At 38.0% G+C, this 12,875-nt stretch overlaps 1 protein-coding gene across 1 annotated transcript; it reads left to right on the forward strand.

Moving 5' to 3' along the window:
- Window positions 1–404: 404 nt before the first annotated feature.
- Window positions 405–6,204, forward strand: LOC143400213 (olfactory receptor 2H1-like). Its single transcript, XM_076857524.1, has 3 exons — window positions 405–460; window positions 4,225–5,139; window positions 6,030–6,204. Exons 1-3 carry the CDS (start codon window positions 405–407, stop codon window positions 6,202–6,204), a joined length of 1,146 nt encoding a protein of 381 aa, XP_076713639.1.
- Window positions 6,205–12,875: the final 6,671 nt, after the last annotated feature.

Genomic DNA, 12,875 nt, shown 5'->3' on the forward strand with positions numbered 1-12,875 from the left:
GCACTCAGTGAACCTGATGTCATGAGTAATAAACCATGCCCTCTTGCAACCTTTAGATGATATAATCACTAAACCAATTGATCAGTGTTCATGGCAATGAATTTAAACAGTCAAGTGATAACAGTTGAAGAAGTAGGGAATTTATTCACTGAAGACAAGGGAAACATTTAATTCATTTTATTTTATTTTCATTCTTTCAACTTGCCACATCTTGGGACTGGCCACTAATTACTGTGAGGAACAATGCCCTAGAGACAGTTTCTTCTAATCACTTTCTTTCTTTATGGAAAAAAAAAGTTGTTGCCCTTTTACTTCCCAACTGCTACTGTCTGTGCCCTCCTTGTATTTAAACACAGAGATATTCAGGGCTGAGAGAAGTCTCAAGACAGGTAGGTCTGCAGGTGATGCCTGGTCTGGACCCTGCTTTGCCCAGCTCTGTTGCTGACCTGCTTCCTCACTGGTAAGCTGCTGATTTTGTGAGATAGAAAGTAGATATGACAATAGAATAAATAAAACTAGAAAAGGCTCAGAAGGCATAACAGGTCTCAGACTTGAAGGGGATTGAAGCTATGTGCAACTGTGGAGCAGAATATATTAAAAACACACAAATTATCAACCTCAAGAATATCATGTTTGTGTTGTAGATTTTTCATGCTACAGCACACACACACCCACACACAGGCACACACACCCCCCCCACACACACACACTCACACACACCTGTTTTTACTACTGTTGCAGAAATCTCTTAGCACATTTTCATTTCCACACCACAGCAATGAACTTAAAACACCTCATATTGAGAGGTGTGAAGTGAGGTGGAGGATTATTAAGTGAAGCATCACTGTCAAGCAAGCCTAGTGATTAATTATCACACATTTCTTCACTTTACACGTGCTCGTAAGAATCACAATCAGTCATAGTAAAACTATACCTAGTTAGAATTGAAATGCACACGTTTCTTTATGTAAGATAACTTGATGTAACAGCTGAGGTGTTCTTGAGCCCAAATCTGACAATTTCAGAGGGAGGCAGGAGCAGGGCAGATTCTCCCTCAGCAGATGAGGTAGTTTGGGGCCTTAACCTGGACAATGGTGGCTTTTGGAAAATACCAGTGCAAAATGGCCATTGTTTCAGTGAGATGAAAGAGGGGTCTCAGTGAAGTACTCTGAATATTTAATAAGTTAGGAATTGCATTTGCATTTCATTTTCAACATTTCAAAATCCAATTGATTTAAACTTTAGGTGCAGAAAGTGATATTAGAAAACAAGGACACAAATGCCTTGGTAAAAATTTACCTAAACTATAAAAAAGGCAATGAATGAAATACCAATAAAAATGAAGAAAGAAAAAAAATCACATAGAAGAAGAAAGGATGGTAAACAATATTAAATGCTTTTAATTGGGGATTTGTGTTGTTTATATAATAATCCAAGGCTAAGCATGAAGGCTAAAATATCAAATAAGCTAAAACATATTTAAATATAGGTATAAGCTCAAAGGTTAATTCCTATTATCAGGGAATGAGTACTATTAACTTTAGAAAAATAAACTACATAAATTTAAATAGAATCATAAATATTTTATTTTAGTGAGGAAGAATTCCCAGATGATCCTGAATACAAAATAATAGATTTGTAATGAAAATGTAAATCACATGCCCATGAGGGCCTTACCATCTTAGTTCTGAATTACAGAGAGGAGATACAGAGGTTATTTATTGGTGGTGTGATGAGTTAGGTAAAAATCAACCCTGCACGTGGGGCAGGGGGGAGGGCATCTCCCATCCCTGCTTGGAAGCTCTGTCATTATAGATTTTGGAAAGAGATGGGTTGCTCTCATAAAAAATGCACTCATGGCAAGAATGGAGGAATTATTTACACCAATATTTTTCTCAGTGTTTAGATAAGAAAAACATGAATAGAAAATACATCCAAAATATGATTAAAATAATTACACAAAGTCTGGCACTAAGGTCAAGTAGTATGAAGCTCTGAATCACACTCAAGGATTGACACTTATGAAGGAGTTTAAAGACATGAGGCTGCATGCACAACTGTAATGCTCCTGGACTTGGGATTCTAATCCATATCTGGCATCCTTTATGAAAAACAGTTACATATATTTACACATCACATCTAATAAAATGTATTATGAAAATAAGAAATCAAACCTCTATAGTAAATATTTTATTGAAGTTACAGTGGGATTACAGTTTATTTTATTGCTTCTTTTTAATGTATCTTTATTTGTAGTATTCACAAAATTCATTTATAAAGAAAGCATATAATCTTTTACAAATATAATTCAATACATTTTTTTAAAAGTAAACACATAATATCACTGACCTCAACTTACTTTTTCCTTTTGTATGAAGAACCAGAACCTGTTGAAGTCTTTTCAAAAGTCAAATCCCAGTGCATAACCTGCAAGCTCTAGTCCAGTGCCAGAGTCCAGTGCCAGAGTCAGCATAAGTAAGTGGTCACGTGAGACTCAGGGGATGGGGCACCTGGAGGAGGGGGAACTCCTAACATAACACAGTGCAGGTCAGTCCTGAGACGTGGTGGGCACCCCAGGAGAGGGGCGAGTTCAGCTGCAGGCCTGTGGCCTCTGCTCCTGCACCCTTGCCCTCCTTGCTGGGCTCTCAGGCTGTGCCCTGTTCAGTGCTTGGCTTCCAGTCCTTATGGCAGCAGCCATCTCCACTTCTAGCCCCCTTCACCACCATCTGCAGTTATGACAGGCAGCCTTGTTTGCTTTTGTAGAACACATTGTTTCAAAAAAATGGGACGCTTATGATTTATTTGTTCATCAATGTACTTACTTTCTCCATGGACTTCTGAGCTGCACCAAAGCAAGAATTTCATCTCTTGTTCGCAGTATGTCCACCGATCAGAGCAAAGCACCTGGCTCATGAGAATCAATTACTGAAGAACAGTGATAGGTTTCTAGAATGTTCCATAAGATTTTACACTATTTGGCCACATTCAAAGGCTAATTTCCAAATGAACAACTACAATTCCCTTTCACCTAACACAAGTTTTATGTCCTCTGCCTCTCACGTTCCTGATTTCTTTGGAAGATTTCTACATTTCTGGGAAGACAAAAAAAAAAAAATCAGTATTCTGGTGCTAAGTTCTGTGACCTAGTTAGTTTATTTAACCAATGCCTCTGCCAAACCTTTTCCACCTTGCCAAGTAGAAAAATTTCTCTCTCTCTCTCTCTCTCTCTCTCTCTCTCTCTCTCTCTCTCTCTCTCTCTGTTTTGGTACTGGGGATTGGACCCAAGAGCACTTAACCACTGAACCACATACCCAGCTCTTTTTTATTTTTTGTTTGGAGACAGGGACTCACTGAGTTGCTTAACCCTCAAGAAATAGCCAAGGCTGGATTTGAAGTCACCTGAGCTCCCTGCACCCGGTCTATCTCTATTTTTCAGGAATGGTAATTTCTTGATATTTATATGTTATTCCTAGTTGGTTTTTGAGGATTACGATGATGGACATGTATAGGGTAGAATCAAACAGCAGTTATAGTGATTTCAGTTTCACCAGTTCTGGGAATGTCAGCACTTGTTTCTGGAAGGAACCTGTCGCCCCCTTTCTTCTGGAACAGAATCCTCTATGGCAATGGTTGTTGTAGCCATTCATCAGGTAAGAACAGTAATGGGGTTGCTATGCTTGGTTCTTTAATTTAAGTTTCTTAAGGCCAAGGAAGTGGTGCCCAACCCACTTTACACTCCTTAAACATTGGTATCTCTTCTATGCCCAGGTACTGCTTCAATCACTCAGAGAACGATACTGAAGATTACACTGGGGGCACAGGACTATTGGTTCTGGGATAATCTATAGCCCATGCATTTCTATTAATATCACCAAATAATGCTAAATAATATCTGCTTCTTTTGGAGGAAAACATAGATAAATGAAAGTTAAGCTTTTTCCACTTTTAATTCCATGTATAAGCATGGCTGAGTGTATAATCTGGAAGGAGTGTGTAAGTATTCTAAGGTAACCATGTAAGGTTTTCATCTGGGAATGCAGGGCCTGCAGATTTTACAGAACAGTTACAAGAAGTGTTGCAAAACCACCTTTAAACAGACATTTATAAGAAAGTCATTGCATCCAATTATCCTCTCCAAATAAATGGCAGTAGAGTCTTTCTCCAAATTTCATACACAAAATTTTGCTTACCATTATGTTCGAGCCCTGATGCCAAAAACCACAGGAGGATCAACCAGAGCTTCCCTGTGGGCTTTGTCCTGCTCGGGATCTCTGAGTGGCCCCAGCTGGAGAGGATGCTCTTCTGGGTTGTGATCCTCTTGTTCTCCGTGACCATCCTCGGCAACTCCAGCATCGTCCTGCTGTCCTGCATGGACCCCCATCTCCACACCCCCATGTACTTCTTTCTTGGCAATCTTTCCTTCTTGGATCTCTGCTTAACCACAGCCTCTGTGCCCCAGATGTTGTCCCACCTTTGGGGGGCAGACAAGAGCATCACCTACACAGGGTGTGTCATCCAGCTGAGTGTGTTCCTCTGTGTTGGAGCCACAGAAGGCGTGCTGCTGGTGGAGATGGCCTTTGACCGCTACATTGCTGTCTGCCAGCCCCTGCGCTACACTGTCCTCATGCACCGTCCACTCTGTTGGAAGCTGGTTTTCCTAGCCTGGCTGTCTGGTCTGATAGTGTCTCTGTTCCAATCTTTCACCACCTTCCAGTTGCCCTTCTGCCCCCATCACCTCCTGGATTGCTTTCTGTGTGAGGTGCCTGTCCTCATGCGCCTTGCCTGTGGAGACACCACTGCCAATGAGTGGCAGATGATCATCACAGCTGTCATCTTCACCATGGTCCCTGTGGGGCTGATCCTGGCTTTCTATGGCTGTATAGCTCAGGCTGTGAGGAGCATAAAGTCAGAGGAAGGAAGGAAGAAAGCCATTTCCACCTGCTCCTCTCACCTCCTCATGGTCTTCATGTTTTATGGGACAGTGGCCATGGTGTACACTGACCCTAAGAGCAACTTTGCTTCAAAGAATGGCAAGTTTTTCACCTTCTTCTACACTGTGGTCACACCCTTGTTGAACCCTCTCATCTACACCCTGAGGAACCAAGAGGTACAGGACGCTTGGCTGAGACAGCTGGGAAAGTGGGTGAGCCCAAGGAAAAGCAAATAGTGGAGGATTTGAATCAAAAAGGAAGCTTATTAATGACATGCACACAGTCTCCTAAACAGAATCTCTCTGCAAAAGAGGTGTAAACCCTTTTGCAAACATACTACTTATATGTTAAACTACAATTGATCACACCATTTCTGTTTATTGTGACAAAACTGTGGATGTTTAGTAAGAGCTATTAAGTTTAAGGCTATATATTGTTTGCATTGGGTGCTGTTAATATTGATCTTCTTCTTAAAGGTGAGATATTGAAGACTTTAGGGGACAATATAAGTCTATAGGGTAGAAACTGTGCTGCCTCAGATCCACAGTATGAGAAGCCACATGAACAACATGAAAAAACAAGGGAACAAAGTGCCCCAGAGAAAGAAAGATGCTAGAACAATAGAATCCATTGATGAAACAGTGGAAGAAATATCAGAGAAGTTCAGAATGCGTGTAGTTAAGCTGATCTGTCACATAAAGTATGATGGAAAGAGTGAAATCAGAGGCAAATTTTAGGAGGTAAAATATAACTTCAATAAAGACAGATTATGAAATGAAATCAAACAGAAATTCTATAATCTCTTGGGCTGGGGATGTGGCTCAAGTGGTAGCGTGCTCGCCTGGCATGCATGTGGCCCGGTTCGATCCTCAGCACCACATACAAACAAAGATGTTGTGTCTGCCGAAAACTAAAAAAATATATGTTAAAAAATTCAAAAAAAAAAAAGAAAATTCTATAATCTTGAATGCTGAGAGCCACAGCCGAGTTGGAACGATGCATGGCATTTTTGCCAGAAGGGAGTGGTTGAGAGGTGATGCCAGCGAGCCATTGAGATGATGATGGTTATGTTAAGCTGTGTATTCAATTGTATATTAGACCCCTGATGTTTGCCTCTGGCACCCACTACTTTGGAGTTCTTGCAGGGATGTCTGGGGAGTTCACATTGGTTGGAGAAGTTCCTGAGGAGGGATTTCTGGTTGGTGGTGTTCCTGGAAGGGCCCTGTGGGTGGCATTCATGGGCGTTTGGGCAATAAAGGAGTTCCTGTTTTGAACCTACAAGTGCCTCATGGCGGCTCGATTATTTTGTGCCCAGCCAGACTGTGGCACTTGAAAATAAAGTTGACCACAAAGAGATGATGGTAAGAAACCACAAACCAAAATTCCAAGAATTATGGGACAATATGAAAAAACAAAATGTAAGATTTATCAGTATAGAAGAAGGCACAGATATACAAGTCAAAGGAATGCATGATCTTTTCAGTGAAATAATACAGAAAATTTCCTCAAACTGAGAAATGAAATGGAAAGTAAAATACAAGAGTCTTTCAGGATCCCCAAACGAACAAAATTACAACAGACCTACATGAATGCACAAATGCCTAACACAGAGAATTAGGATAAAATTTTAATAGCCACAAGAGAAAATTATGAGATTACCTATGGGGAAACTATTTTGGATCTCATTTAATTTCTCAACCCACACCCTCAATGCTAGGAGCTCCTGGAACAACATATACCAACTCCAAAAGAAAATGGATGCCAGCAAGAATCTTATATCCAAAACAATTAAGCTTCAGATGTGAAGATAAAATAAAAACTGCCCATGATAAACAAAAGTTAAAATAATACACAACTAGAAAGCCTGCACTACAGAATATTCTCAGCAAAATATACCATGAGGATGAAATAAAAAAAGTGAAAACCAGCATAGGGCAGAAATACACTAAAGAAAAAGCCAATCAAAGGAGAAACTAAATCAAGTTAAAAACTGATAATATGTTGTTCCAGGATATCCTGCCTTTGAGGATCTGGGTTGAAAAATCTGCTGTGATCTGAATTAGTCTTCCTTATATGTAATTTCATTTTTTTTTCTCTTGTGGCCTCTAAAATTCTATCCTTATTCTGTAGGCTGGGCATTTTCATTGTAATGTTTCTTGGTGTAGATATATTGTAATTTTGTACATTTGGCCTCTTGTATTTGATTTTCTAATTCATTTTTATGCTTGGGAAATTTTCTGCTATTATTTCTTTGAAGAGATTGTGCATTCCTTTGATTTGAATCTCTGAACCTTCCTCTCTCTCAATAAATCTTAAATTTGGTCTTTTGATGGTATCTCATAATTCTTGAGTATTCTGTTCATGGTTTTTTTTTTTTACCATCTTCACTGTGAGGCCAATTTTCAAGATTGTATATTTTTTCTTTATTTTCTGAGGTTCTGTCTTCCAAGTGATCTAGTCTGTTGTTGATGCTCTCTATTGTGTTTTTTATTTGGCTTATTGTTGCTTTCATTTCAAAACTTTCTGTTTGTTTGTTTGTTTTTCAGAATATCTCTTTCTTGAAGTAATCTCTTGCTACCTGTATTTGCTCTCTTATCTCTTTGTTGGTGTGATTGATGGTTGCATGTATTTTCTCTCTTATCTCTTTGTTGGAGTGATCAATTTTTGCCTGTAACTGCTCACTTAAGTTGTTCTTTAATTCCCAGATCATTTTAGTTATGTATATTCCAAACTCCTTCTCTGATACATCATCTATGGTGCTATCTATGGATTCTATTATTGTAGTATCTTGGTTTGTTGGGGCACTTTCCTCCCTTGTGTTTTCATGATGTCTATGTGACTTCCTCTCTTGCAGCGTAGATCCGATGTATTACAGTTTCTGCCCTATTGTCTTATAATGTCTCTATAGGTTACCAATACCTCACCTTTAAGGGGGAGATCAATATCACAGCATTCACTGTACCCAACATGCAGCCATAGATCAGTTAGCTTCCATTTTTACATTTACACTTTTGTCACTATAATCATAAATGAGTTTGGTTATCTTATACCATATAGTCAATAGGTTTATGTAATGGTTTGCAGTTTCTAATTGTAGAAGGGGGGCCTGGGGGTTTGGCTGAGATGTTTATGAGGTAGGATGTGAGAGTATGGTGGTATTAGATTATATGACTAATGAGAGGGTAATCATAAGAAGTTTGTTGTTAGAAGGAGAAACAAGAGATAGGTAAACCCATGCAAGACTCCCTGTCACCTCAGCAACAGGATAACTGCTACCAACCCTAGTAGAGATAACTCTGGTGTAACCAGGACCACAGGGACCTTGGTGATATCTTACCAGGTCCTTATTGTTGTCCCTTGATAGAAGCAGTGATATTCCAGTTTCATGGTGATGGCACCCTCAAGCCTATATGTACCCTGATGTAGGGCTGTGGAGCCACACTTTGGTAAAAAAGAAACCTAGCATGGGGTGCCTCTCTCTCTCCGGGTTGCTGGGCCACAGAGCACTGGAGTGGGCGGAGATCCTGGAACAACACACATACCAAGTTCTAAAAGATAATGGATGCCAATCAAGAATCTTATAGCCAGCAAAATTAAGCTTCATATTTGATGACAAAATAGAAACTTTCCATGATAAACAAAAGCTAAAAGAATTTACACCAAGAAAGCCTGCACTATAGAAAATTCTTGGCAGAATATTCTACAAGGAGGAAATAAAAAACAACAATAAAAATCTGCAAAGGGAAGAACTATAATAAAGGAAACACAAACCAAAGGAGAAACCAAGTCAATTTAAATAAATAAGATTGACCAGAAATACAAATCATGTCTCAATAATAACTCTGAATATTAATGGCCTAAGCTCACCAATCAAAAGTCTTAGACTGGTAGATTGGATTAAAAAAAAAAGACCCAATAATATGTTTCCTTCAAGAGACTCATCTCAAAGGAAAAGACATCCACAGACTGAAAATGAAAGTTTGAGGTAAAATGTATTATTCACATGGTCTGTATAAACAAGCAGCGATTTCCATCCTTGTCTCAAACAAAATAACTTCAAGCCAAAGTTAATCAAAAGGAATAAAGATGGACATTTCATACTGCTTAAGGGGAACATACATCAAAAATATATAACAATTATAAATATATATGCCCCCCAAAATGGAGCATTTGTGTTTATCAGTCAAACTCTTCTCAAGTTCAAGAGTCAAATAGACCACAACACAATAAATCTGGGAGACTCTAACACATCTCTTTTACCACTGGATAGATCTTTCAAACAAAAGCTGAACAAAGAAACTATAGAATTCAATAATATAATCAATAACTTAGACATAATTGACATATATAGAGTATATTATTCATCAAGGAGCGAATACACTTTCTTCTCAGAAGCACATAGTTCCTTCTTTAAAATAGATTATATATTATGCCACAGAGCAACTCTTAGCAAATACAAAAAAGTAGAGATACTGCCCTGAATTATATCAGATCATAATAGAATAAAATTAGAAATCAATAACAAAATATAAAATAAAAGCTATTTTATCACTTGGAAACTAAATAATATGCAATTGAATTAACAATGGGTTGCAAAAGATATCAAGGAGGAGATTAAAAAATTCTTAGAGGTAAATGAGAACACTGATACAATATATAGAAATCTCTGGGACACTATGAAGGCAGTTCTAAGAGGAAAGTTCATTGCATGGAGTTTATTCCTTCAAATAAGAAAAAGTCAACAAATAAATGACTTAACATTACATCTCAAAGCCCTAGAAAAAGAAGAACACATCATCCCCCCAAAGCAGTAGAAGATGGTAAATAATTAAAATCAGAGCTGAAATCAATGAAATTTAAACAATTGAAAAAATTGATAAAACCAAAATTGGTTCTTTGAAAAAATAATAAAATTGACAGACCCTTAGCTATGCTGACAAAGAGGAGAGAGAAAACTCAAATCACTAAAATATGTGATGAAAAAGAAAATATCAGGACAGACACTATAGAACTATAGAAGATAATTAGAAATTATTTTGAAAATTTTTACTCCAATAAAATAGAAAATATTGAAGGCATTCACAAATTTCTAGAGGCTTATGCTATGCCCAAACTAAGTCAGGATGATATAGACAATTTAAACAGATCAATTTTAAGCAAGGAAATAGAGGACACCATCAGAAGCCTACCAACCAAGAAAAGCCCAGGACTAGATGGACACACAGCTGAGTTCTACAAGACCTTTACAGAAGAACTAACACCAATACTCCTCAAAGTATTTAATGAAATAGAAAAAAGGGAACACATTCAAACTCATTCTATGACGCTAATATCACCCGGATTCCAAAACCAGACAAAGATATACCAAAGAAAGAAAACTTCAGATAAACGTCACTAATGAATATAGATGCAAAAATTCTCAATAAAATTCTGGCAAGTTGAATACAAAAACTATTAAAAAGATAGTACACCAAGATCAAGTAGGGTTCATCCCAAGGATGCAAGGTTGGTTTGACATATGGAAATCAATAAATGTAATCATCACATCAATAGGCTCAAAGATAAAAACCATGTGATCATCTCAATTGATGCAGAGGAAACATTTAACAACATACAGCACCTCTTCATGTTCAAAACACTAGAAAAACTAGGGATAACAGGAACATATCTCAGCATTGTAAAACCTATCTATGTTAAGCCCTAGGCCAACATCATTCTAAATGGAAAAAAATTGAAAGCACTTCCTCTAAAAACTGGAACAAGACAGGGATGCCCTCTTTCACCACTTATATCCAACATAGTTCTTGAAAATCTAGCCAGAGCAATTAGACAGACAAAAGAAATGAAGCCATACAGATAGGAAAAGAAGAACTCAAACTAGCACTATTTGCCAATGATATATGATTCTATACCTAGTAGACCCAAAAAATTCCTCCAGAAATTTTCTAAAACTAATAAATAAATTCAGTAAAGTAGCAGGATATAAAATCAACACTCATAAATCCAAGACATTCTGTAGATCAATGACAAATCCTCAGAAAGAGAAACTAGGAAAACCACCCCATTTATGATAGCCTCAAAAAATAATAAAATACTTGAGAATCTACTTAATGAAAGAGGTGAAACATCTGTACAGTAAAAACTACAGAACATTAAAGAAAGAATTTGAAGAAGACCTTAGAATATGGAAAACTCTACCTTGTTCTTAGATAGGCAGAATTAATATTGTCAAAATGATCATACTACCAAAAGCAGTATACAGATTCAATGCAATCCCAATCAAAATACCAATGACTTTCCTCTCAGAAATAGAAAAGGCAGTCATGAAATTCATTTGGAAAAATAAGAGACCCAGAATAGTCAAAGTAATCCCTAACAAGTGAAGCTGGTGGCATTACTATTCCAGACCTTAAACTGCACAGTGGTTAATGAACTAATAATGCGTGGTGGCATTGTTGACAACTCACCTAGATTGGCTTCTTCATTCTACTGATTTACAGATGAAGAGCTACTAAGCACGTTCTGCCCTTTCTGCATTTTTGTAGCATACAGAGTAGGCTACCATGAGGTCATTCAAGCCTTGGGCCCCTGTGAAGTTGCAATGTAAGTCTATTTAGATCAGTGCTTGCTCAACAAGTATTACTGAGGATACAAATAGGGCCACAAATATTTCAGATCTTCAGGTTTTGTAAATTAATATAATTTTAAAATAATTGTATTACTATTAGAAGACAAATACAATAGTAAAATACATAAAAAGTAAATATATATGACAAGTTCTGAGTATAGTAAGAAAAATTAATTTGAAAAAAATAATTTCAAACCCATAAGTGGCAGGATGAAGAACTATCACATGCAGTACTTGCAAACACTGTGCAGACCTCTCACACACTCCATGCATATTACTATTGAAGCACTAGAAATCATGGCAAAAACTACAGTTTTCACAAGACTTCTCTGTGCCTGTTACTTTTGCATAATTAACACTTCACTCCCTGGACTAGTGATAAATGAAGGATGGGATTGCAATTTGCTGAGTAGAATAAAAATGAGACTTCGGATGTATTTGGACTCTACTCTGCCAAGTACTCCCTCCTGAGTGTTTCCTATTCTCTGTTTGTGAACAGAACCCCATCTGTCCTTGGCTTTTCCCATCCAATGTATGTGCAGCCTTGGTGAATCTGTGCAGTCAGCACAATGACATGTGGGATGTGGGGAGCTCAGTCACCACTGCTTTATGTGAACCTGGTGCCTGGCCAGTGGAAGCAGGGCCCCTAAAGCCGAGAGATCAGCCTGCAGAGACAGCAGGGGGCCTGAGCACACCACCAGGCAGCAGCCCTCCTGAGCCCAGGATAGAGGACCTGGTCACTTGCCAGCATGGACAGTGGATGATACATAGGAACTCTTCTGCTGGGCATCACCCTAAGTCGTTATGGAGAAACTATTGACACTGAGGAGAGACTGATGGTGCTCACTGTGTGTATTTTCATCTCTGCCCTCCTTCACCTCAGTGTGATTGAGGGGTGTTTATGACGATCAGTTAACACTTAGGGTGGTGAGCAACTCTCACTCACTCCCCTACTTTTTAATTTTTACTTCAAATTAACCCCTTAATCCATTATACACATTGCCCACATTATCCCTAATATCAGTCACTAGAAAACACTACAGATATTCTGTATATTTGAATGTACATATTTTTGAAATTTTATAAAAATAAAATCACTCAGTGTATGGTCTCTATTCTGACTGAAGTTAGCCTAACATCATTGAGATTCATCCACCTTGTAGCATATACCATTTGTTCATTCCTTAAGGATGAATGACATACCATTATATGCATATGCCAGAAATCTCCAGGACATAAATTCAAGCATGGAGATTATACTTAGTGCCTTCAAGTGATAGTAAGTAAAGATAAGTTGGGACAACGGATAGATGTTT

This window comes from Callospermophilus lateralis, chromosome 5 (assembly GCF_048772815.1).
Source record: "Callospermophilus lateralis isolate mCalLat2 chromosome 5, mCalLat2.hap1, whole genome shotgun sequence".
In the NCBI taxonomy this organism is placed as follows: Eukaryota; Metazoa; Chordata; class Mammalia; order Rodentia; family Sciuridae; genus Callospermophilus; species Callospermophilus lateralis.

What these genes read in the sequence shown, in the direction of transcription:
- LOC143400213 (XM_076857524.1), top strand. Translation starts at nt 405, where the DNA reads ATGCCTGGTCTGGACCCTGCTTTGCCCAGCTCTGTTGCTGACCTGCTT. An exon ending in GCTGACCTGCTTCCTCACTG is followed by an intron (nt 461 to 4,224) that starts GTAAGCTGCTGA and finishes CAAAAACCACAG; the next exon opens with GAGGATCAACCAGAGCTTCC. An exon ending in TGGCTGAGACAGCTGGGAAA is followed by an intron (nt 5,140 to 6,029) that starts GTGGGTGAGCCC and finishes ATTGTATATTAG; the next exon opens with ACCCCTGATGTTTGCCTCTG.